General features: G+C 44.8%; 1 protein-coding gene across 3 annotated transcripts in view; it reads left to right on the top strand.

Moving 5' to 3' along the window:
- GMEB2 (glucocorticoid modulatory element binding protein 2) overlaps window positions 1-12,836 on the top strand; it is a 39,606-nt gene extending 26,770 nt beyond the window's left edge. For all 3 annotated transcript variants that reach the window (XM_074970302.1, XM_074970301.1, XM_074970304.1), the window contains 6 exons: window positions 1,760-1,863; window positions 5,861-6,018; window positions 7,971-8,042; window positions 8,956-9,093; window positions 11,461-11,583; window positions 11,867-12,836. In XM_074970302.1, the coding sequence (XP_074826403.1) occupies window positions 1,760-1,863; window positions 5,861-6,018; window positions 7,971-8,042; window positions 8,956-9,093; window positions 11,461-11,583; window positions 11,867-12,516 (1,245 nt within the window). In that variant the 3' untranslated portion in view covers window positions 12,517-12,836. The remainder of the gene's footprint in view (window positions 1-1,759; window positions 1,864-5,860; window positions 6,019-7,970; window positions 8,043-8,955; window positions 9,094-11,460; window positions 11,584-11,866) is intronic.
- The last annotated feature ends 12,463 nt before the right edge of the window (window positions 12,837-25,299 follow it).

Below are 25,299 nucleotides of genomic sequence, written 5' to 3'. Positions count from 1 at the left end.
CTGCTTTAAAGGGGAAAGGAGAGAGAACTATTTCGAGTACCATTGTCTTCATGCAGTCTGTTATTGTGACTTAGTGCTTCATAAGAAAACTGAGCAGCTCTGGCTAGAGCTTCAACTTCAATCTGGCTCTGCTTTTGAGCAGTTTTCTAAAACGTAGACATTCCCTTTATCAGATCAGTGTAAGAGAAATTGATACGGTGATGCAAACCTTCTTGGTAAAGATAGTATTGACCTGTTTCCACTCTTTCTACCCCAGATGGTTGGGGGTGAAAAAACTCTTAATGAGTGGAGGAGTCGGGGGCACTTATCATGAAACATATGTTCTGGGAATGAAAACACAGTAAGGCATCAATGGTAAACAATAATCTGTTCCTTAAGAAGGGTCTGCTTTCAGGCTGCACTGCCAGAGAATTTTTGACGAGATGGTCTACTCCCCCTCCTCTTGAAGAGAGAGATCTTTCCATCTCTCCCCCCCCCCCCCCCCAAAAAAGAAAAAAAAAAAGCAAACTGTAGAGACGGGAGCAGATCAGTTTTGCCTGCTACCACCGGAGATCGGCTTCCTCTTTGCACTTGACTCTGGTTCCTGTTATAGGTAGATGTTTCATGTCATGCAGCAGTTGGGAATATCACATTTACTTGTTAACACAGGAGGGAATGAAAAGAGACCTGGAGGTGGCAAATCCCTACTGGAATTCCCCATAGAATTTTTATTAAAGGAGGACTGTATAGCTCAGAAGGGGTCCTAGGTCACCAATTCAAATCCACCTGGTCAGTAATGAAGGAAAGATGTCACATGGCTATTCAATATGAAATATGCTGGTTGTCTCAATCTAGTTCCCAGTAACAGATGTCCACATCATAAAAGTGGCTGCTGCAGTTGACACTAATTGTGCTTGTTAACTAACTCTGGAAAGGCCAAAGATTTGGGGTGGTAGCTCAGTGGTTTGAGCATTGGCCTGCTAAACCCAGGGTTGTGAGTTCAATCCATGAGGTGGCCATTTAGGGATCTGGGGCAAAAATTGAGGATTGGCCCTGCTTTGAGCAAGGGGTTGGACTAGATGACCTCCTGAGGTCCCTTCCAACCCTGATATTCTATGAACTGAGTGGCCAAAGAGCCTTAATCTTAGCATCTCTTCTGGTCAAGTCATTGTTGAAGTGCTTTGTGGGGTTGACCATTGGGCAACATGCTGGTAGGAAGACTGGATACTAATGGTGGGTGGGAACAATCTGTTTTTCGTCACTAGTTTGCTTGATAGTGGGAGCAGATGAGAGCTAAATAAAATAGTGTGTTAGTTGCACATGGTATGGAACAGAACACTATAATGCCAATTATATTTTGCATAAACCGCATTAGGATGGATCTTGTATGGCCTTCCTGTCTGATGCTTTGTGGTATGTACAGAGCTAGGAGAAGAATTTGTAACCAATTTCTGCCAAAGTTCAGACTCTTGGCTCTTATTAGGATATATTTTAGTGTAATCACAATATCCTGGTGGGTGATTTTCACTAGAGATGGGCCTAGCCCAGAGAGTCGTATCAAACTTTGGGGTTCTTCAGATCAGGAGTTTTGGTATGAGCCCAGCTTTGGTTTTCACAATAATATTAAAACTTGGCCATCAAGGTCATTCTGCTCTGTCACTGGGCACAGTGCTAAATACAGTTTATGCACCCTGGTATAACATATTGCTGTCCTCTCATGTGGCACAAGTCTGCATTTTTCCTGCTGCGTCACACCATGTTACATTTCTCCCCTTTGCAGTATGATGATCACCTAATTAGTCCCAAAGAGTTTGTCCACTTGGCTGGCAAGTCAACCCTGAAGGACTGGAAGCGAGCAATCCGGATGAATGGGATCATGCTCAGGTTAGTCTTTTTGCTTGCTTGTATATGTGCATTGATGACTGGGGTTTCTTCTTTCTGGGAAAATCCAGAAGGATCCTCCACATGCTCTGATGCAGCTGTTAAGCGACTGAGTGGATGTGTGCCACTGAACACACTGAAAATTTGTCCCAATAACTGCCTATCCATCCAGTGATCAGTTTTCTGTAAGTGTTTTCCTTGTTGCAGGTAGGCAGAGGTAGTTAAGAAATGAGGGACTGTCACTACCTGTCATAGTCCCAGGGCAACAATGTGATATGCAGCTGCCTCTAGGGTGGTGCATGGCAGTTGTGTAACAGCCACACAGCAACAGCGCTTAACAGTTTTAGAACAGGAAGTGAAGAGAATACACTATCCAGTTGGAAAAGCAGGGGAAATTTGGAAAGGCAAATGTTAATTGCCTTATCTGGAACTTGACAAGGACTAAAACCCTATGTCCTCTTACAAATAGTGTCATGAGATCTTTAATGGCCTCAAGTTGTCAGACTGTGTTGTTTACATCTCTTCTAAAAGACAGAACTTGTGCAGCAGAACGCTCCTGAACACCTTTCCAGAGCATTGATTCATTCTGATTGAAAGAAGAGTGCCACCTACCGAATCCACACTCCCTGCTGCAGGAGATTAATCTATCCATATGGTTGTGTTATGTCTGTCTTAAACCACTTTTTTTTGCCAAACTGCTTATTTGTGTCTTCCTCTTCTCTGGCCTTGACTACAGGAATTCCTTTCCTTACGGTCTCCCAGAGCACCAGCTCCAGACTTCTGTCTGACCAAAATCTACTTGTTTCTTCATCTGTAGTCAGAAGCAAAAAGAAATCATCCCTTACCCCGGAATTGTCAATGGTTCCACAGTCCTTTCATAGCAAGGCTGTCCCACCCACTGAGCTCCTGCAATAACACAAACTGCTCTCCTATTATCGTTAATCAGCTTTTACTCATTGGTTGTTGTAACCCAATACCTCAGCGTTTTGGTAAGGCTGGTCTTCTGAGGAACAAAACCTATTTACAAAGGATGTGTGAGAGCCAGCCCAGTAGCCTAGTGGCAAACAGAGCTCAGCAATCCAAGATGTTGTCTCCAGCCAGCAGAGGCTCAGAGTACTATAGAGGCAGCATGCTCAGTACCTGGGGGTGGGGAGACCATCTGTGCCCCTCTGGCAATGTCCTTTTGCTGAGTTGAGATGCCTCATTTTTAGATTCCAAAAGGAGCTACATCCAGCCCTTCTTTACACTGAGGGAGAGTCTCCAGGACGTGAGGTAGATGAATGGGTTATTTTATTAACCCATTGTGGCTTAATATCCACTTCCTCTCCCTCCCTCAGCTGAGCATATTATCTTCTAACTGACACCTCCATGGGGCATTCAGTCAGTAGGCAGAGAACTCTGTGTGCTTGAACCTGGTTCCCAATAAATCTCAGACTAACTTCCCCATCAACACTTCTAACCTCCTGCTTATTGACTCGGGGACAGTACCTACCGTGCTTCCTGTATTCAAAGTGCTGGCATATATCTGTGTGCCAGCTGCATCTTCAGTTACGATCATGGTGCTTGTGACATCCAACGTGCACAAGCTTTATTAAGCACAGTTGTTCCGGGGCCTCAGACAAGTCTCACGATATGAACACTATTCCATATAGTGGGAGCAAGAGCTGTGGCCTCCAGAAAGATTTTCTTTTTGATATTCCTAGATATTTTCAGTCATTTAGTACTTCTAGTATTATTTATAGCAATCTGTTCCTGTAAGAGATCATGCTGCATTCTGTTTCTTTTGTCCTCGATTTGAGCTGTTTCGGCATGTTTAGGCCTCCCACTTGAGGCATGTTTGTTCTTTGAGCTAAGGGAATTTGTCCGCTCTATTAATCTGCCGGATTTAGAGAGGAGTCACTTAATATGTATTGAATGAATCATCAGTGATGAAATCCTTTTCTAAGGGCCTGACTTTCACTGGGTTTCAGCCTGGCCACTGCTTGTATGCACACAGGTGATAGATTCTGTCAGTGTGCATGCAGGATTTTTACACACCTAATCTATCACCTGTAAATACAGGTGTGTGCTAAAGTGCATGTGCATTAGCCCTGGTCTACACTAGGACTTTAGGTCAAATTTAGCAGTGTTAAATCAATGTAAACCTGCACCCGTCCACATGATGAAGCCCTTTTTTCGACTTAAAGGGCTCTTAAAATCGATTTCCTTACTCCACCCTGACAAGTGGATTAGCACTTAAATCGGCCTTGCCGGGTCAAATTTGGGGTACTGTGGACACAATTCGACGGTATTGGCCTCCGGGAGCTATCCCAGAGTGCTCCATTGTGACCGCTCTGGACAGCACTCTCAACTCAGATGCACTGGCCAGGTAGACAGGAAAAGAACCGCGAACTTTTGAGTCTCATTTCCTCAAGAAAAAAGGCGCAAAACGATTGTCGTCTGCTGCTTTCATGGAGGGAGGGAGGGAGGGAGGGAGGGAACAGGGGCCTGAAGATATGTACCCAGAACCACCCGCGACAATGTTTTAGCCCCATCAGGCATTGGGATCTCAACCCAGAATTCCAGTGGGCAGCAGAGACTGCGGGAACTGTGGGATAGCTACCCACAGTGCAACACTCCGGAAGTTGATGCTTGCCTCGGTACTGTGGAAGCACTCCGCCGAGTTAACGCACTTAATGCACTTAGAGCATTTTCTGTGGGGGGGGGGGACACACTCGAATATATAAAAACGATTTCTAAAAAACCAACTTCTATAAATTCAACCTAATTTCGTAGTGTAGACATACCCTTAGAGAAGTCTGGAATTCAAGTTCTCTGCTGCTGCTTCCTGTGGAACCTTATTGTCTCTGGGTAATAGCCGCTTCCTGATTTCATTAACCTGCTGTGACACTTGCTTTGACAGCTTTCCATTTATATACATTGCTCTGTGCTCATTCAGCAAGGTGCCTCTTCTCCGGCAGTTTTATCTTCATCTCAGGTTCCCTAGTTCCCACTTTGCTTCACTTTGCTTTGCTAATGTATCCATATGCACCAAAGGAGTGAATGAGAGAAGCTGCAGCATGGTGCTCTTCACCAGTGAAGAGTCCATGTTTCTCTTCCTCATCCTTAGTGTTCTGTAACCTTTCCTTATAGAGCAGACAGAGAGAGAGCATCTTTCACCACACTGCCATACAGCGCTCCTTACCCTTTCCATTTCTCACACAGGTCATTCTTGGACAGGCTGATCACTGACCTCTCTGTACAAAAACTTGCATAGTAAGGCCCAATCTACATGGGTCTTTCAGCTGATAAAACAATCTTGTATTCTTCACAATTCAGACCCACTTGTTGTCAAGCCGGCTTCTAATACGCTTTGCTCAGCCTGTAGGTTCAAGCCATGTTAGAATGATGTTCAGAAACCTTGCTCCTAGTTAAGGTCTCTACCTGGGCTCGAATGTGGATATTCAGACACAGGTTTTCCCTGTCCATAATGTATTAGCGTGGTATTAAGCTCTAGTGAGTGGTATATTTGTTAAACTCACATGTAAAGGCTGTATAGAAGGGGATTAAATGCTTGTCTTGTTGGTAAACAATTTTTCCCCTCTCTTCCTGTCAGAGTGGACTTTCTCACTCACGCTTTCATTTATGGGCCACTAATTTGGTTAATGTTCCCTCCAGAATGGATAATTGGGAGAAAAGAGAAGCAACTCTTGGCCCATTACCTCTGCCAGTCCCTCTGATCTTTACTGGCCCCTTGAGGAGGAGTCTCGAGGGCACTTCAGCAGTTGATTATCCTGCAGGGCAATCTCATGTCCTGCTTCCTCTCCACCAGGCCAATTTAAGAGAAAAGAAGGGCAGGAAGCTGAAATGCAGAGTTAATTTGTGCCGGGTTTGGAGAGGTTTGTGTGTTCGAAATGCAGTTAAAAACTTCAGAAGGGGAGCTGTTTTTCAGTGATCTTTCTCACTGTGTCTGAGACATACTGATACAAGTGTGTACTCATACTCATTCCTTGTGCTGCAGGAAGATCATGGACTCCGGAGAGCTGGATTTCTACCAACATACCAAGGTCTGTTCAAACACCTGCCGAAGCACTAAAATTGACCTGACCGGAGCCAGAGTATCTCTGACCAGCCAGACGTCAACAGAGTATATTCCTCTCACCCCTGCCTCTGCAGATGGTATGTTTAGTGTTTTCCATAGCCCTTGTTACTGGGGCTCTTACAAATCAAAGCTTAATTAATGCTTCCTTATGAATGCGGTTACTGTTGTCTCTATCATGTTTTTTCTTGTTGCTTTTTTCCTTCTTCACTTCTCCCCCTCCCCCTGTTGCTGGGTCTCCCATGTTGGAGCTATGCAGAAGCAGCTATTGTAATGCTGCATGGCAGAGCAGTAGCTGCCTGGAAGGAAATCACTTGGATACTCTGTAAGAAATTCATTCTAAAGTTACCCGTACTGCATCCTGGCTTACTAGGAGCTACATAGCCAAAGTAGTGGCCTCCAGATAATCCACAGGAATTAGTGCAGTAGTCCCCCTGTGATGTGGTCATCCTTCAGTGCCAGCATCTGATCAGCTGCTAGCTGTTCTCACTGTACATGGCAGTAGGCTGCAGAGATGAGCATGATTTCTTTGTCGCAGCATGCTGGATTTGGAGCCCCTTTTATTGCACTTTCTTTCAAAGATGGCAACTGACTTCCTTCTGAATAATTTAGATATTTTCATTTAAGGCTCCGTTTCTGAATTATTTATTGCTTTTGTCTGATGAAAGATTAAATGCAGCCATGGAATGCTACAAATTTCTATCAGATCTCACACAAATAGGTTACAAAAATGAATTTAGAAGGACATTGCTTTAGAGTTTGTTCTAAATTTGATTTGTCTTAAGCAGCGAATGTTTGGTGGAAATGTGCTCCTATTTCTGAATACTTATATTTGCAAATCCTTTTGCCACTGAGAACTTACAAAAAAAAAAAAAAATCTGATAGCCATAGATTTTTGCAGGAGAAAAGCAAAAATTGTTTTTTACCCTTGTGCTGGCTCTGCCCAGAGCATTTAACAATTGAATTCCATGCTTTGAGCTAGTATTTATGGTTGCTGTACATGTTTAACCCATTGTTTATTTCAGTGTTAGTTCCACCCCACAGCATAGCTCTAACCCTTGTTGCTGTGAGCAGTTCTATTAATATAATCCAAGATGTTAACACGCAAACCAGGAAGTTTCCACACTGTTGATGTCAGGCTGTATTTGGCACAAGTGGGGGAAACCAAATTTGCAGAGTAGAAGGAACAAATTGCTCAGGGAAAGAATTATTTGAAAGCTACGGAGTGTTACAAACTGCTCGTCTTTCAGGAGAGCATTCTGGTGCTCCCAGAATGATCACTGCATCTCTGGCCCAGATTTTGAGCTGTACAGCTCCAGCATGCAGCTTGACATCCTCCTGGCAGCTCAACTGACATGTGACTCCTTCGTCTCCATAGTAACAATACCATAGAGATTGGAAAGGGCTGTGGAGAGCAGAGATCACATGAGTGGCTGGGCAGAAATATGATCACAGTTATATACCCTGGAGGCAGCAAGGGTAGGACAGTATCCCAATGTGTATTATCTGTAGGAATGACGGGGTCAGTTCAGTCTTCAGGCCAGTCAAACCACAGGTCAGAGGCAGTCTGTTAAGAATTTTGTATTTCTTCCATGTCCTGTAGATTGGCAACAAGCCAGATAATTGCCCTGAACACTTACCAGACAAATACAAATTCTACTTGCCAGCCCTCTGTTTATAATAATAATAATAATAGAAAAATTAATGTAATAAAGAAATGACTCTCCCCGAGGCAAAGAGAATTTTGCAGGAGTTGTGTAAATAGTGCCCAGGGTATTGCCCGGCTGTATGGAAAGGTAAGTGAAGCTCACACAATGGCCTCATGTGACTTTTAATCCCACTTCGGAGTCTCTGTTTGTTTGGTTTTCAGCTGGAGGAGATAAGTTCATACAATATTGAGTACTGCATGGACTTGCCTGTTTTTTTGGAGGTAACATCGTGGGTGTATAATACAGGGACAACCTGATGCTATGTGGCAAGACTTGTGAAGCCATGACTTGTGTTTTCTTTTCCTTTTCAATCTTGGTTGCAGTAAATGGATCTCCTGCTACAATCACCATAGAAACTTGTGAGGAAGCCAGTGATTGGACCACTAGCATTGGAGGTACAGTTCAGGAAAACAAGACATAATGCTGTTAATATCTCCTATCATACTCCATGTGCGCTACCTACATTTGAAAGGGATGTAGGGGGAGAAGGTTGAGGAGAAAAAAAAAGATAGGGTGAGTAGGAAAACTGTTTCTGCTGTAGGTGTTCCCATACTCAGCTGCCTGATCTTCATGGTATTTATTTGGCATAGCTGTAGATTATTGTAGTGTAGGACTAAGTCCTTTGTGTTTGCAGTGTAGCCACAACATCATCTTGGCATGAAATTGCTTCCAAGTGTGAGAATACCCAAGCATGGGTCAAATTCTGGCCATTGCCCTCAGTGGAACCTGGGTGTGAGTCCTGAGATTTCTCCCTTGCTTCTCTGATTCAGCAGAATTAAGAAGGATCATGGAGGATAACGTCTGACACCGAAATGGGATAGGGATTTGTGGTGCTGCATCCAGCTGCCTGTGCTGGGTTGTGGAAGAAAAGTGAGTGAGACTCCTAGCGGGAGCTCTGCCTCAGTCCTTCTGGCTCAGGGTTCAAAGTGACTCACAGGTTCTTTTGCAGCTTCTCTGCCCTGTTGGGCAGGATCAGTCCTGTGTGATATGGGGAATGGGAGGACTATAAGGGAAAAGTGTGTTCTTCCTTTAAAACTACGCAATCAACTTGGTTTTTCACCCATTGCCTTGGGATGCCTGTTCCTACTGGGTTTTGCCCCATCCCCACCTGCCTACAGATAGAATGTCTTCTGCTTCAAACCCCACCAGAGAAAAGTCTAGGGTGAGCTTCTGCCTTTCAATAGGATTGCTGAATGTGCACACCCCTTTTACCTCACAGTAAGACATGGTGATGTATCAGTCATTCAGCGCCCCCACTGCCTTTTCCTGGTACTCTGAGGTTCTCTCTTATACTGGCTGCTCCCCTAGATGACACATTTGCATTCTGGCGTGGTCTGAAGGATGCAGGGCTGCTGGAAGAAGTTATCGAAGAGTTTCACCAGGAGCTTGTGGAGACCATGAAGGGATTACAGCAGCGGGTCCAGGATCCTCCCTTACAGCTCAGTGGTAAGAGCTTGATTGCAGGAGCTAATAAGCAGCATCTTTGTGTCTTGATTATTATTCTTATTATTAAATGGCAAAAAACCTTTGTGAATGCAGAGTTAAGGTTGCCAGGTGATAGCTCATGCCCTCCCAGTATGTCGAGTTCAGCAAAATCAGTCTTCTGAAAACCAGGAAATACAGTTAAGGTAAACACCCACATACCCTTAACTCTGCCCTCTTTGAGTGCTGCCCCACAGCACCCATAACATACTCCCGTTCTGCCTTGTTGCTGTAGTGGACAGGCACTACCTGCACTGAAATATTGAGCCTCTTCTCCCTACAGAGTACCACATTTGTCAGATTTGACAGACACTTCAGACCCTTTTACAACCCTTCACTCATGTATGCAGTATGCCACCTAAAGCTATATTTTCACCTACCCATCATTAAGTCCATAGACTCCTCTCAGATCCCACCTCACTGCTGACACCTGAGACAATTCTGCACTGAAATGATACTGGCACCCACCAGCCCTGTGACCTGGAAGTAGTTTTCTAGATAGTTACACTGAGCATGTAGAGAGTGAGAGGCTAATACCTTAGGAGCAAGAATAATCACACGAGGCTTGTGATGAGAAGCAAAATCTTTTTGAAATAGCAGTGTAATTTGATTTCTCACAAAGGGCTCGTGGGTGCCATGCACTCTGTTGGGGTAACACTCTAGCCTTAGGGACCCTCATGCAATGATCTTGAGCCCTTGTTGAGCTTTGTCTGTGAGCCAAAAAAGGTTGCCAGAATCTCTCAACTTTTGTTTTGGGAGATGTATTTTGGGACTTCCTTGGTCAGACAACCCCAGATTTGTGTGGCACACAATGAGGCACACCATATTTCAAGGCAATCCAAGTAGCCATGTAGATTTTCGAGCAAGTAGAGTCAAACTTTAAATAAAAAGCTAGTCTTAACTATAGCAGAATGAATTATGCTCACTTTGCTGGCATCCCTTTAATTCTCACATGCAGGGTGGGGTATGGAAATAACTGGCCACTATGGACGGTGCATCAGTGGTGCAGGATAGTTTTGTGGCCAGTTTCCTTAGAATCTGCAATGCAGTCTGTGGTACAAATTTGTTTCCAGCAGTTGACAAACAGATTCCCACTGGCATTGCCATCTGTGCATATGCCCTGCTAATCTGAGCCAGTTTCTGCAGTTTATTGCGCTGCATCATTAGAAGGTAACGCACCACGTGATTGAAGGAAACTGACTGTCCTTCCCACTCACACATGTCACTGAATATAGAAAAAATAATTTAATATGACTGCTTCATATTTTGGAATGTCTGGCACTTGGGACCAACACTGCTGTCAGCTATTGTGTCCTACTTAATCTTTGAGTTTTTTCCTTATGTACTGCCTGCCGTGGCCTTTCACAGCACGTCTTGCTGGGAGGAAACACACCTTGTCTTGCCACTTCACTGAGACTGAGGGGCAGTGTCACTTTGAGAAACCCTTTGCCCTTCAGTTATGGGATTCTCTTATTTGGGGATGTCTGTGTGAAATTCTCAGACAACAGTCATCTTAACCACAAGATTTAATACAAGCACTGAGAAAACAGAATGAAAATAAAAGTAATTGCTAAACTCATCTAGATTAATGCTTCCCATAAACTGAACTAGAGAGAGAATTTTCAGCACTCATAAAGTGGGGAGAAAAAACCTTCTAGATTGTATCCTGTGAAAGCAATTCTCTCCTCTGACCACGCTTTGGTCAGCCTGTCAGTAGTGCTTGCTGTTCAGATAGCAACTAGCTATGTGTCCCGAGACCTCTCTTCTCAATCTCTGTTTGGGAAGAAAGGACTATTGTCTCTTAATCACCCCTTGATGCTTCTCCCCATCCTTTCTTTCTCAGTATTCTAAGCATAAATATTAATGAATTCTTAAGCTCTGACCTCTTGCATTATCCTAAAACAGATTTGGCTACGTCACTTTAGCACAGCGGTTCTCAAACTTCATGCACCGCAACTCCCTTCGGACAACAAAAATTACTACACGACCCCAGGAGGGGGGACTGTAGGCTGAGCCTGCCCAAGCCCCACTGCCCTGGGTGGAAGGGCCAAACCCCAAGGGCCTCAGCCCCAGGTCGGGGACCTGTAACCTGAGCCCCGCCATCCAGAGGGTGGTAGGGCTCGGGCTTCGGCCCTGGCCCTAGGCCCCAGCAAGTCTAACGTCAGCCCTGGTGATCCCATTAAAATGGGGTTGCAACTGACTTTGGGGTCCCGACCCACAGTTTGAGAACTGCTGCTTTGGCATATCTGTGTTTTACCAAGAAAAAGGTAAATTCTTTCTGTAGGGAATGATTCTGTCCTCAACGATCAGTATCTATTTTTCTGTTTTAAGATGCTGTTTTACTCAACAACATAGTCCAGAATTTCGGCATGCTGGACCTGGTAAAGAAAGTTCTAGCTAGCCACAAGTGCCAGATGGATCGCTCAAGAGAACAATACACACGGGATTTAGCAGGTATGCCCACCTGGAATTTCGGTGTCTCTTCTGTTGGCATCGCTGATACTATCCTGGAGTTTTTCTGTGTAGGAAAGTAGATTTTTTTTTTTTTTTTTGCTAAGTCAATGCATGCTAGATCAGTTTAGCTTGGAATGATGCTAAAGAATGAGCTAAATTGCCTTGCTTATTGTACTTCAGTTGTTGCTATGCTGTTAAAACTGGGAAGATGGCCACTGGGAAGCTTGTGTTAGGTGGAGGTTGGAGAGTACCCGTACTAACGTTCATTACGGTCTCGTTTCAGCATTGGAGCAGCAATGTGACGAGCACCGCAAGCGAGCAAAGGAGCTGAAGCACAAATCGCAGCACCTCAACAACGTGCTGATGACTCTGACTCCAGTCTCCATCCCAGCACCTTTAAAACGCCCCAGACTTACCAGGGCCACATCTGGGCCAGCTGCTATCACCTCTCAAGTCCTGGCCCAGTCAGCACAAATTGCCTTGGCCCCAGGAGTGCCCGTCTCTCAGCTGGCCAACCTCCCTCTCAGCAAAGTGGTGTCCGCCCTTCCAGCCTCAGTGCTTGGGAAAAGTACATCTCAGGCACCCTCAGCCAGCTCCCCGGCCTCACCGTTATTGGGAGGATATACCGTACTGGCTTCCTCAGGCTCTAGTTTCCCCAACACTGTTGAGATCCATCCCGACGCTTCCAACCTGACAGTCCTCAGCACGGCAGCCATACAAGATGGCAGCACTGTGGTGAAAGTGGTCAGCCCTTTTCAGCTGCTCACCCTCCCGGGACTAGGCACCACCATACAGAACGTAACACAAATGGCTCCCAGTGGGAGCACGATTGTGACGGTGCCGTCTAGCGCCATTGAGGATGCCACGGCATCAGACGAACATACCACCACCATCGAGGTGACAACAGTGGCAGAAGAGCCAGAGCAGAAATGAAAAGGGGACTTGCCTGGAGGGACATTTTTTGTGACATACTCTGGCTTGAACTGCCTTTTCTCTGCCTGTGCTGAGGGAAGAGGGAACAGTGTGAAGAGGGCACAGGGAATTGAGACTCTGGGATAGATTGGCTAAAAGGAGTAATAATGAGGTTTGAGCCAAAGAAAGGGAAAAAGAGAGACCACCAAAAAAGAGGGGGGGAAATGCACTGACCCATTAGCCGGTTTACATATAAAACTTTCCTCCCGTGTTTTCCTGGAATACATGTTATCTCCATGTCTAGTTCACTAGCTCTGTATCGTCTCTAGACATCTCAGCTGGCACAGAGTGTCGAAAGAAGCAGATGTGGGCAGGGCCTGAGAACAGGAAAAGAGCAGAAAGTAGCGAAAGGTTAAGGAAACAATAGATGATGAGGCATTTTTCTAGAAACTAAGGGGTAAGTGGCCAAGGGGCACTCCTGAGTTCTGGCATGATTCAATACTGCATGTAGGCCGACAATACTAGGGAGTCTGCTGCTTCCCCTTCACAACAGAGGGCAGTTTGGGAAGCTGGTGTTCTGGAGGGTGGGCCGGTACAGAGTGCGTAGCTGGACATGAAGAATGTGCATGACGTTGAGGTAAAGCAGCCTTGGACCAGGGAAGGTCCTCTGATGTGTGGCAGTCCCAGGGCTGAGCCAAGTGACCCTTGTTGCTGGTTTCTGCACATAATGTTGGGTTTGGGTAGTTAAATGCAGTATCTCAATATTACTAAATGTGCAGTCTCCTCATTGTGAGTGAGATGCTGGTCTCCCAAGTCTGATCATTGAAAGGCGGCGGGGGACAGTTGTTAAACGTTTTGGTTCCATCCAGGGACAGGTGTGGAAAATCTGTATCTTTTGAGGATTTAGGGTCTCCTTCTGTTTTCTCAAAAATCTGTTCTTTTGGTTTTTTTTAAAAAAAGGAAACTCTCTTGTGGCCCTTCTGGTTGTGCAGGTGATGTCCAGGGGCACAGTTGTACTGTTGAGTATGCAGAGAAACCAATTAAATAATAGCACTAAGAGACATCTGAACTTCTTCCATCCTAGCAAGTGTTAACTGTGGAATCTAATTGTCTCCATGTCTCTGCTAATCTCTTATCAGAAGCATCTAGCCAATGAGCCTTATCTAGTGTGGCTGGGTGTTCTTGTCCCCTCCCAATGTGCCCAAAAGGATATTTTGTGGGCTGCAAGGTTTGAATATGCAAATAGAATATTCAAATATCAAATACTCTTTTGATTATTCAGCTCGCTGAGAGGTTCGCTACTGTCCTTATTTTTGTAAAAGGGGTGTGTGTGTGTGTGTGTGTGTGTGTGTGAGAGAGAGAGAGAGTGACGTTTCAGCTGGAGACAGTGTTAAAGGGGCTGGATTCCTGCAGTGTGGGTTTTCTGTCAACTTGATCTGGCAGCAGCAGCAACAACAGGTCACTTTAATAAGCTAATAAATATTTTTGAAAAAGTGCTGCTGGCTTATTACATCTCCTTGTATGTGTCTGATTGTTACAGCTAGTATTAAAGCACAAAACTGGCTCCAAGAATGAACAGAATCCTCTTCCTCTTCTCCCCATGCCATCCACACACAATGCAAAGTAATATTGCCAATCCTTCCAAAATGTTGGCCATACACTGTTTCAGGTTATATCTTAGGAAGTTATTTCCTTTGTGCTGTGGTGGTGGGAGAAAGCCAAGGGTGCTTCCCCTCACATGAGCATAGGCTGGTGTGTTAGCAAAGTGAAGGGAATGTCACTGGAGACCTAGACTGGGGGCTTGATGGGAAAGAAATGTCCTTTGTTTGCTGCCTTAACCCTTTGGAAAGATTTAATAGTGGCAAATCTTTAGATGTGGGATTGGCATCCCTGATGCTTTCTTTACTACTGTTTTTTTTTCTAGGCCAGCCTGGAATTCCATATGTTGGTGCTAATAAAACTCTAAGGATGGGTGAAGACATGTTATTGTTAATGACTTTACATAGCATTTTCAAAGGTGTTAGGGATTTTTAATAAATTAAGAAATAGAATTTGAGTTATAGGAGGAGAGTCTTCTTTCTCCTCTTCTTTTGAGTGATGGAGAGGGCATGAATCTACAAGCAAACAGAACAGGGCTTTCCAGAAATGTGAATTGTAGCCTTGACATCACCTCATTTTGTGAATGAAAAGAAGCTTATCCCAAGACTTGTTATTAATTACATAAAGGGATTTCTTTGTGGCTGCTGCTCTTAACTCCAGGAGGCAGGAAACATTTATGACAAAATCATGCAAACCTGACCGACTATTTTGGATGGGAAGCAACAACCCTCAAAAGATCTTTCACTTTTTTGTTCTCTTTTCCCCAGCTTGGCTATGAAATGCTGCTGAGCGTGGTCTCCATAATGGTGGAATTAGGGTGCTCCTATGAGTAAGCAGTTGTGACCTTATAAACAAGAGAGGTGCTTGGTGGAAATGGGGACGAAATTAGAGAGGGTTGTTGGTGAGTGGGGTAGGAAGTGGGAGAGTGCAGCTTGTTATGAAGTTGCAAGATGAAAGACTTGAGCCCTATTCTGCCTTCCCCCTAGTTACTGAAAGGGCCCTACTCTGTCTGAGGAGTAGAGGGGGCACAGTAGGGACAAGCAACAGAAGTACCTAGCAGGTGACTGTGGTTCAGGAATCAGCCACAGGGACATGGTTCAGGAATCAATAGCTCTTGTTTTACTGAGTTCAGGCTCCATTGAAGCAACAGCTTGGAGTCTGCAGATCTGGTTGGCAGAAGATGTAAACAAATACTAGCAACCCCATCCTCTCAGGCCATGAAAGAGACAGCGCAGCTATTAACTGTGTTGGGGACCTTTCATGTATCTTGTGCTCTTTAGCAAACGGTGTCTTGTCAGCTTGAAGAATCATGGGATGCACATATGTCCCTTGTGTGCCTCTCACGTGTGGTATTTAGCCTGCTGCTTATGAGCCTGGAGTTCTGATCAATACTGCCTGTATCTCCAACAGCAAGCAGCATGGTGACATCAGGAACGCTCTCCACTGCCCATTATGTGGAGAGAAGGGATGGCCTTCCAATGTGTGGGGAGCCAGTCCCCTATCCCCATTGAAGACTGGGGAATAAAGGCAGTTGCATGGTTGGATTCCCCCTGCTCCTAAGCATTTGGGTACAAGTAGAGGGGGGAAAACACACATACTTTCACCAGGAAGAGGAGGGAGAGATTACGCTGCAACATGAAGCCAGGATATCGCACCGGAATTATTTTGTGTGTCTGCAACCTCTGATTCAACAGCATGCATCTAGAGCATAAAGAAATAAACAGAGGCTGTTTGAGCATTAAAACCAATTAAACCAAATTCGCTTCAGTATCTGATCCCCTCTCTTGCTTTGTTGGAAGCTCTGAACTGTTTAGTGGCCAATCAGGATCCTTCATTTGTTTTGCTGTGTGAGATACTGTCTGTTGCTGTAATGTTTTCCCAAGGATATGAGATACCCAAGGCTGTGAAGTGTTGTGTGAGAGGAATTTTTGTTAATGATTGTCAGGGAGACTGCTGTTTGCCTCGTATCTATTTTAGCAATACAGTTGTAAACGCTGTAAAGCATATATGGATCTATAAAGCAATATGGAGATTAAAATTTAATGAAGCACTTCCATTTGAGGCCAGTAGGTGCGGCTAGAGAGAAGCATATTGTGACGCTTGCCAGAGCACAGCCGCCAAAAAATAAACAGGAATAAAAGAGAGGTTGGGAGAGGTCTGTTCTCCCCCAGTATGCATACGTATGACTGCCATTAATATTCATTTATTCTGTATGTGTGTATCTGGGTGACAACAGGCTGCATAGAATCATAGAATATCAGGGTTGGAAGGGACCTCAGGAGGTCTTCTAGTCCAACCCCCTGCTCAAAGCAGGACCAATCCCCAATCAAATCATCCCAGCCAGGGCTTTGTCAAGCCTGACCTTAAAAACTTCTAAGGAAGGAGATTCTACCACCTCCCTAGGTAACGCATTCCAGTGTTTCACCACCCTCCTAGTGAAAAAGTTTTTCCTAATATCCAACCTAAACCTCCCCCACTGCAACTTGAGACCATTACTCCTTGTCCTGTCCTCTTCTACCACTGAGAATAGTCTAGAACCATCCTCTCTGGAACCACCTCTCAGGTAGTTGAAAGCAGCTATCAAATTCCCCCTCATTCTTCTCTTCTGCAGACTAAACAATCCCAGCTCCCTCAGCCTCTCCTCATAAGTCATGTGTTCCAGACCCCTAATCATTTTTGTTGCCCTTCGCTGGACTCTCTCCAATTTATCCACATCCTTCTTGTAGTGTGGGGCCCAAAACTGGACACAGTACTCCAGATGAGGCCTCACCAATGTTGAATAGAGGGGAACGATCACGTCCCTCGATCTGCTCGCTATGCCCCTACTTATACATCCCAAAATGCCATTGGCCTTCTTGGCAACAAGGGCACACTGCTGACTCATATCCAGCTTCTCGTCCACTGTAACCCCTAGGTCCTTTTCCGCAGAACTGCTGCCTAGCCATTCGGTCTTTAGTCTGTAGCTGTGCGTTGAGTTCTTCCATCCTAAGTGCAGGACCCTGCACTTATCCTTATTGAACCTCATCAGATTTCTTTTGGCCCAATCCTCTAATTTGTCTAGGTCCCTCTGTATCCTATCCCTGCCCTCCAGCGTATCTACCACTCCTCCCAGTTTAGTATCATCCGCAAATTTGCTGAGAGTGCAATCCACACCATCCTCCATAGGCAGGATCTTGTCTGGATTTACACACCAAAGTGTGATTTTTTTTTTTTTTTTTTTTTTTTTTTTTTTTTAGGAGCTACTGGCTAAAATCCAGTGGTCTTTAAACAGTATGTGCCCGGTACGTAACAGGGTTGTCTTGGCTTGATGGATGCTAGGGCCGTAAGTCACCAGCTTTCTAATATTTCAGGGCACATCCTTTTTCAGTGTTTAGGGACAAATACACCTAAGTCCTGGTGTCTTGAGGGAATCGTTGCTCATCCATTTTCTCCACTGCAGTAGATTCTACTTATTAACAAACCTCAGTTTCCAGCAAAAAAGTTATTATCTGGTAGTTGCTAATGAGCAGAAAGCAGGTTTGTGAGGCTGCACTGTGGGAAGGAAGCACTGGGACCTGCTGAGTGCTGGCTCCAGGCAGGTTAGCACGGCAGCAGCCAGGGAAAGCAGGTCCTAGTGCTTCCTTCTCTAGTTGCATCCCTGCAAACTTGCCTGTCATGGAGCCTTTCTTCCAAAAACCTGTTGCTAATAAGCAGCATGCCATTACCAGTATCCAAATCCCATTAACGTTAAAAGTCAATGAGATGGGATTGGTTCCTAGCAAAATGGTGCTATTAACCAGAAGTTGTTAATGTCCAGATTGCTATTCAGTGGAATCTACTGTACTTCCTTGAACAGAAGAACGGCCACACTGGGTCAGACCATGGTCCATCTAGCCCAGTAACCTGTCTTCCAACAGAGGCCAGTGCCAGATGCTTCAGAGGGAATGAACAGAACAGGGCAATTCATCCCCTGTCATCCAGTCCCAGCTTCTGGCAGTCAGAGGCTTAGGGACGCCCCGGGCATGGGATTACATCCCTGATCATCCTGGCTAATAGCCTTTGATGGATCTGTCCTCCATAAACTTATCTAATACTTTTTTGAACTCAGTTATACTTTTGGCCTTCATATCATCCTCTGGCAATGAGTTCCACGGTTGTGTGAAGTACTTTTATTAGTTTTAAACCCACTGCCTATTGATTTTGTTGGGTGGCCCCTGGTTCTTGTGTTCTATGATTTAGTTGGGGATTGGTCCTGCTTTGAGCAGGGGGTTGGACTAGATGACCTCCTGAGGTCCCTTCCAACCCTGATATTCTATGATTCTAAAGGGTAAATAGCACTTCCTTACTCACTTTCTCCACACCAGTCATGATTTTATTGACCTCTCTCATATCCCACCTTAGTCATCTCTCTTTTCCAAGCTGAATAGCCTCAGTCTTTTTAATCTCGCCTCGTATGGAAGCTGTTCCACACCCCTAATAATTTTTGTTGCCCTTTTCTGTACCTTACGAGCACAAAGGCCAGAAGAGGTGTTTACATCCCCTTGTTGGGGTGGTTGTTTTCCACCTGCTGGTCTGGGGTGTGTATCTGTTACCAGCTCAGAGCAAAGTCAGGCTGCTTTAAGTGTTCACACTCCACCTTCACCCACAGGCCTGTTGCTATTCTGTAACTCATGCCGAGGAGGAGGAGGGGCTGGCTCAAACCATCCAGCCCTGTGCGAGTGAGTCAGAGCAGGCGTGCTGACAATTAGATGGGGCCAGCACAGTCCGTTTTCATTGTTCCTCCCACCCACGCTCCTGAAACACCCTCCATTCTCACAGGGCCCAGTCTCCCTCGCACTGATATGAATGGAATGACTCTAAAGGTGTGTTTACACTGCAGGTAGACATCTGCAGCTGGCCCAGGCCAGCTGACTCAGGCTCAAAGGGCTCAGGCTAAGGGGCTGTTTAATTGCAGTGTAGATGGTCAAGCTCAGGCTGCAGCCCCAGCTCTGGGACCCTCCCACCTTGCAGGGTCCTAGAGCCCAGGCTTCAGCGTGAGCCCAAATGTCTACACCACAATTAAATAGACCCTTAGCCCAAGCAGCTAGCATGAGCCAGCCGTGGGGGTTTAATTGCAGTGTAGGCATACCCTTATTGACTTCAGTGAGCATTGGATAGGTCCTAGGCTGTGTCCTGTGATTCCACTGCAAGTCAGACAGGCTCAGCAGACCTGGAGGTGTCAAGGGTGAGTACAGAGAGGTATATGGGGGTGTTCTAATGTGACTTATATCAAATGGATGTGACAGGAAGAATTTCTGGCTGATGACAGTTACATCTCTGCTGGTACCCAGTGTAGCTATATAGGTCAGAACTGATTAGACAGCCATTCCAAGAGTATAACAGAACATGCCTTGTAAAAGCAATGATGCATCCTAAGTACAGTGGTAGTAAATGGGTTTGATTCACCTGCACTAGCAGCTGGGGTGCGGATTGCTTCTCTGCCCCAGCAGTGAACACAGTGACCCAAGGAGATTTGCTGCCAGGGAAGGGCAAGCAGCCTGAAGGGTGAGATGCTGCCAGTGAAAGTCTCACGGGGTTTCCAGTGAATTGCTGTATTTCCCACCTGTGACCACTTCTAGGTGGTACTAGCCTACTTCAGGCTTCTTCTGGAAAGTGAAGGTTGCTGGTACATTATCTTTCTGTACTCCCCTTCAAGTCAAATTTTCTGCTGCTTGCAACCCTTTTAGATGGATTATGCTGCCAGAATCGAGCATAATCCAGGGGTGAATCTAGCCCAGTGACTGTTCTTGAGTGGGAGAAGGCACCTGACTTCAGGCTCATGCATTGCAGGGTACTCTAGGCAGGCAGGATTTGGTATAAGTGCACCCTGGGTTGAATGATACTGCTTAGTATGTCTGTCTTGCACAGGCAAGTCTTTTTATACACAGATGCTCTGCAGTCTTCCCTACATAACTTTGCCAGAGCTCCTCAGTTCTGACCAATAGCCCCTCTCCCATTCTGTTATGTTCATAGCATACAAACAAAGAAAGGTAAAAATATAGAATACTCTTTCCGGAAGGTTGCAATGTATCACTACTTTATTTCTTAAAATCCAAAATCTTAACACACAAGAACCAAAAACAGAGATACACAAAGCAGGCTGCTCCCTACAGCAAGGCATGGCTCACCCACTTTGCTCTAGGTAGGCTGGCTTTTTGCAGACTGACTCTGATAGATCCAGATTGCAAGCTTCCCTACAGAGCCCCCTACCCTGCAAGGAGGACCAGGAAAACCCTTGAAATTTCAAGTGATAGCTTACAATTTTAACAGTTTTCAATACACTACATACTCAAATCCTGGATCTCCTAAACAGTGACTGTTAACTGTGCCATGTTGCATGGAATCTGATATTCCAGATATGCTTTCTCACCAAAATTAGTGCCCTTTCTGTGTCTGAGTTTCATTAATTTGGTAGGATATTTTTGTCAAAGGATGTTTACGGTATCTCTTTATTCATTTGGATTGGGATTGAGTCCATTGTTTGTTCGTAAGGAATATTTGCACTGGAGGTGCAGTTCTAATGTATCTGGTTTGCAGTATTCTAGCGGAGAGCAAATCTGCAACACAGAGCAGTTTGGAAAAGATGTCGTCTATCTGCTGTCTGAACTGTGATTTATTTATATTTTTTGGTAAAACTAGAACTGTCAGATTAATATCCATTGCTGTGTGGCCTCGGTAAATGCCACCAAACATCTGCTACAACTGTAAAATCAGCCTTAGTAACCTAAGTACCCACTAGGGCTGCCTTTGCCTAATACATGGGAGACCGGCTAGAAGGTGCTGAATTTGGCCCAGGTTGTGCTACAAAACCAGCCATGTTTAAACATAGCTATGAAAACAGGACTGTGGCCAAGCGATGTTCTCATATGATTTATTCTTGACAGCAGCCTTTTCGTCTGCACTGACAAAGATGAGACACTCCCCTCTCCCCGCCAGTTCATGGATGCAGGTCCATTGGTGGCACCAGCAGTGAAGGCTGCTCATGTAGACGGGGCTTTTACCATCGTGGTCTCTAAATGCCTGAGCCCTGTCTACACTACAGCATTTGCTGTTGCCATGGTGATGCTGTATCTGTGGTGTGAATTTATGGGTGATAATCTACCTGTGTAAATGAGGCCTATCGGGGAGAAACGCAGTTCTTTAATGTGGTTCTAGGGCTTTTTTGTTTGCTTGTTTTTCTGCACACAGAGGCAAGAATAAGCCATGGTATAACAAGGTTTGACCTCCGTCACCGTGGAGTTATTCGTGTGGTGAAGTCAGCAGAACAGAAATGTTTTCTTTAAAAATACATAAATAAATAAAGGGACCCAAGAGCATCCTAAAGCTCAGAAACCAAAAAGGCGGGGGGGTGGGGCAAAATCTCTCTCCAGATCGATAGATAGATAGATAGATAGATAGATATGAGAGTTCAAAATATCTATATGTATATAATATTAATATATAATTTATACAATATTTTTAAATCACATGATTGGTTTGCTCAAATGCTGCAAATAGTAGTTACTAGCAGTTAATACAGCTGAAGGTACCATTGATACAGTGAGAGCACAACGCCCTGTTCTGTTTAAAGGTCCATGATATTAAGTGTGCAGAGGAAAAACTAGGAGCACAAAACTCAGGTCCTGCCAGGTAAGTGAAAAAGCCAATGACTTTAACCTAAATCTTTAAAATCGGCTTTCATTTGTAATTATGGAACCCAAAAACACATTGTTATTATTTTGGGAGTCTTTAAATGCTTTACTTTCTAAATTTAAAAAGAAAGAGTGCTTTTCTCCTTACCTGGCACTTGAATAAGAACAGAACAGGGCATTGTCTTTGGATAATTCTGCTCTGACATGTATACTGAGACATCTAGGGTTAAAATTCTCCAGTAGAGAGAGCCAGAGATGCATGCATGCATGCATGCAAATGTACAACCACTGTGCTACGGTGATTACATATGCAGATTGGGTAAATGACTACTCACACAGATATATGAGTGCTTACGTGACAAGTTAGATGCCTACCTGGCAGTTTGCACATGCATTTACCCAAGCGTGTGTTGTAAATTTGCATGCTGCCCTGTGGGGCACCTCTAGGCTGGATTTCCAAAGGAGACTGCGGGAATTAAGCAGCTGCTGTGGAAATTGAATGGGATTTGAGTTCCTGTCTGCTATAGGATCTTCTGAAAATCCCAGCCCTGCACGTTGAAAATGTGGCCCTTATTTCCATGGAAACTGACAATGACCCTGTGACAGTGTTTTATTCTGTTATACCAAATGACAGAGGTAGATTTACTAGGTTTTTGGGTGGACATCAGTGTAATCAATCTATCTGAGATATTTATCTGACACCCCCTTCCCCACCCATAGCATCTGAGCACTTCACAATCTTCAGTGGCTTTATCCTCACAGTACCCTGTGAGATAGGGCAGTGCTATTATCCCTGCTGGATAGATGGGGAACAGAGGCAGAGAGAGACTAAGGGCCAGTTTTTTAGAGGTATTTAGGTGTGTAAAGATGTGGATAGGTGCTTAGCAGTAATTTCAAAAGCACCTAGTGGCCTAACTCCCATCTATATTGTTAGGTGCCTAAATACCTTTGAAAATGTGACCCTCAGTGACTCACCCAATGTCACACAAGCTAGTTTGTGATGGAGCTGGGAACTGAAGCTGGATCTCCCAAGTCTCAGGCCCTAACTAGTGGGCCATCCTTCCTCTCTCAATAATAATGATAGCAGTAAATATGGTGACAGTCACTACCTGTACCATTAGTTTGTTGCTACATTGAGTATCCTGCAAGCAAAGACCTGCCTACCTATGAAAATACAGATTTTTTCATTTTAAAATAAAGAGAAGCCTGTTGCTTTTAGTTCCAAATTGACCTGAGTGCCTGACACTGTCCAACTGTAGTGACTGAAAGGTGATCCCTGCTTTAATCTGTCTGGCAAAGAGTGTGTTCTGCATAGCTGGCAGTAAGACACAAGAGGGTGTGGCATAAGGGCAGAATAACCCTGCCAGAGATACTCTAAAACCTAACTCCGGCAGCTGATTGTCTGTCTGTGGCACTCCTAGGTGGAGTGATACCTGATGGTATCGATTCACCCTGCAGCCAACTAGGTTTTGTTGGGTTTATTTTTCCCCAGCATAATGGAATTTGTTTTGCTTCTTCAGACTTGGAGTTTTGGTCCGGTATCGCCCAGGCTCAGGGGACCAGATTCTCCGACAAAGCATCTGTGCCAATTTCCACCAGCTGCGAAACAGACTCTGAATGCTCAGTGAACCTGCAGACCCGACCTCTTGTGAATGCCATCGTGGTAATTCACAGGGTGATGTCAAGGTACAAAAAACATAGTGTAATTTTTCTTAAAAATCTATACCTGTGATTATCAATAGCTGAGGTTAGTGCAATGTGAGGGACTGTAAAAAATAGATTTATATTTTATTGGTGAACCTCTCCTTCTGGCATTTCATTCAGCACCAACAGTGGAACAGAACTGGGCCGTTCCACTCTCTGGTTCTAGTCCAGCCTTGCAAAATTCTGCTTGGGGTGAGCAGAATAAGGGTCTGACGAGAGTAAAACTGGGTCCTTGTCACAATCCCCATGGTACAGTCAGGGGAGCAGACTGGGCAGGTCTGGGCAGGTCTCATACACTTTCATAACAATCTTGGGTGTTTGAGTCCCTTTCCCCTGCACTATCACAGCATTTGCAGAATACGGTGGTTTTGGTCTTATACTCTCTGCTCCATTCGCAGGACATAGCCACGCTGCTTGCTGTACAGTAAGTTACAGGGAGGATGGCGGCACCCGCTTAAGTATCCACTCCAAGGGCTTGTCTACAAGCCAAAGTTGCACCGCTTTAATTACACCTCTCTAGTTAAATCAGCACAATCCCCTGGTGAGGATGCAGTTATATTGGTATAAAAGAGCTTACAGTGGTATAGCTTACTCTCGTGACTCTGCCGGTAGAGCAGTCTCTTCCGAGAGTGAGGATGGCTCAGAGGTTAAGGTGCTGGCCTAGAGCTTGGGAGACCTTGGTTCAAGTACCAGCTCTGCCATAGATTCTATGTGACCTTGGTCAAGTACCTTAGTGTCTTTGGCCCTCAATTTCCATCTGTACAAAGGGGACCATAGCCCTCTCCTACTGTACAGGGGTGTTGTGAGGCTAAATCTCCTGCAGAGCATGAGGTGCTCAGATACCCCAGTGAGGGGGGCTACATAAGTACCTAAGATAAAACAGGCTGTATTGGAATAAAAGGCCTGGATAAAACTATTGCCATGTTAGGGGATATACTGCTTTAACTATTGGAGTGTAAAAAAAGAAAAATCACATCCCTAACCAAAAAAGGCCAGGCCAAAGACCTGACTCAGCAAAGCACAGGTAACTATGTACTTAAGTGCCAACGATTTCAATGAAATTTGATCAGGTGCTTAAGTGCTTTGCTAAATCAGGGGCCTAAAATATTCTGCTCTGAAATACAATATGCTTGATTCTCAGACAGAGAAAGAGACTAGATCTTTCAACAGTTCTCTCATTCCTCTCAACAGATCAGCTTCAACTCCGTAGGGGTGCTTAGGTGCATTTAATGCTGCCCCCAAACTTCTGGTGAATGGCAGATGTGGTCATGGCTGCATTGTTGAAGTTGTCATAGGAGCACTGGGGTTTGCTGGCTCGGAGACAGTTTAGAGTTCTGGTGCTGGGAAGGAGGAATGCATCTCATCTGCTTCCCCCTCTTTTAGGCAGGAGTGGAGACTCTTTAAAGCTGGAGGAAAGATTTGACTTCCTCATTTCCCATCTCAGTAACTAGCTGCTCCAATGCACCCTATCCTGAGGTCTGTCGCTACTCATTGTTTCTGGTGAAATTATCAACAGTTAAATTGTTAACCAAGCTTACATTCAGCCTGGCAACATTAGGCTTCAGAGTTAATATTCAAGTTAGATAAATGGAAGCAGTTCACGCATTTCTCAGAACTATTGCTCTGAGATGGTGTAGGCTTAGGCAAAGACTGCTGTGTTGGTTGCGTTCAGGTCACTCTCAGAAGTTTTCTTTGCAACCAGAAGCACTACAGATTGTATATTTCTATGTTAAAAAACAAATGAGAACCTTACATTTTTAGACCACAACTAAGTGGTAGGGAAATAAAAACTGAAGTCCTGTGTCTATTTACATGGCAGCATAATCACGTTATAGACAGGAGGCTGGAGAAT

The sequence above is a fragment of the Natator depressus genome, chromosome 13 (assembly GCF_965152275.1).
Source record: "Natator depressus isolate rNatDep1 chromosome 13, rNatDep2.hap1, whole genome shotgun sequence".
NCBI lineage: Eukaryota > Metazoa > Chordata > Testudines > Cheloniidae > Natator > Natator depressus.
The sequence above is the reverse complement of the archived record's forward strand: the minus strand, read 5'-3'. Positions and strand labels throughout refer to the sequence as shown.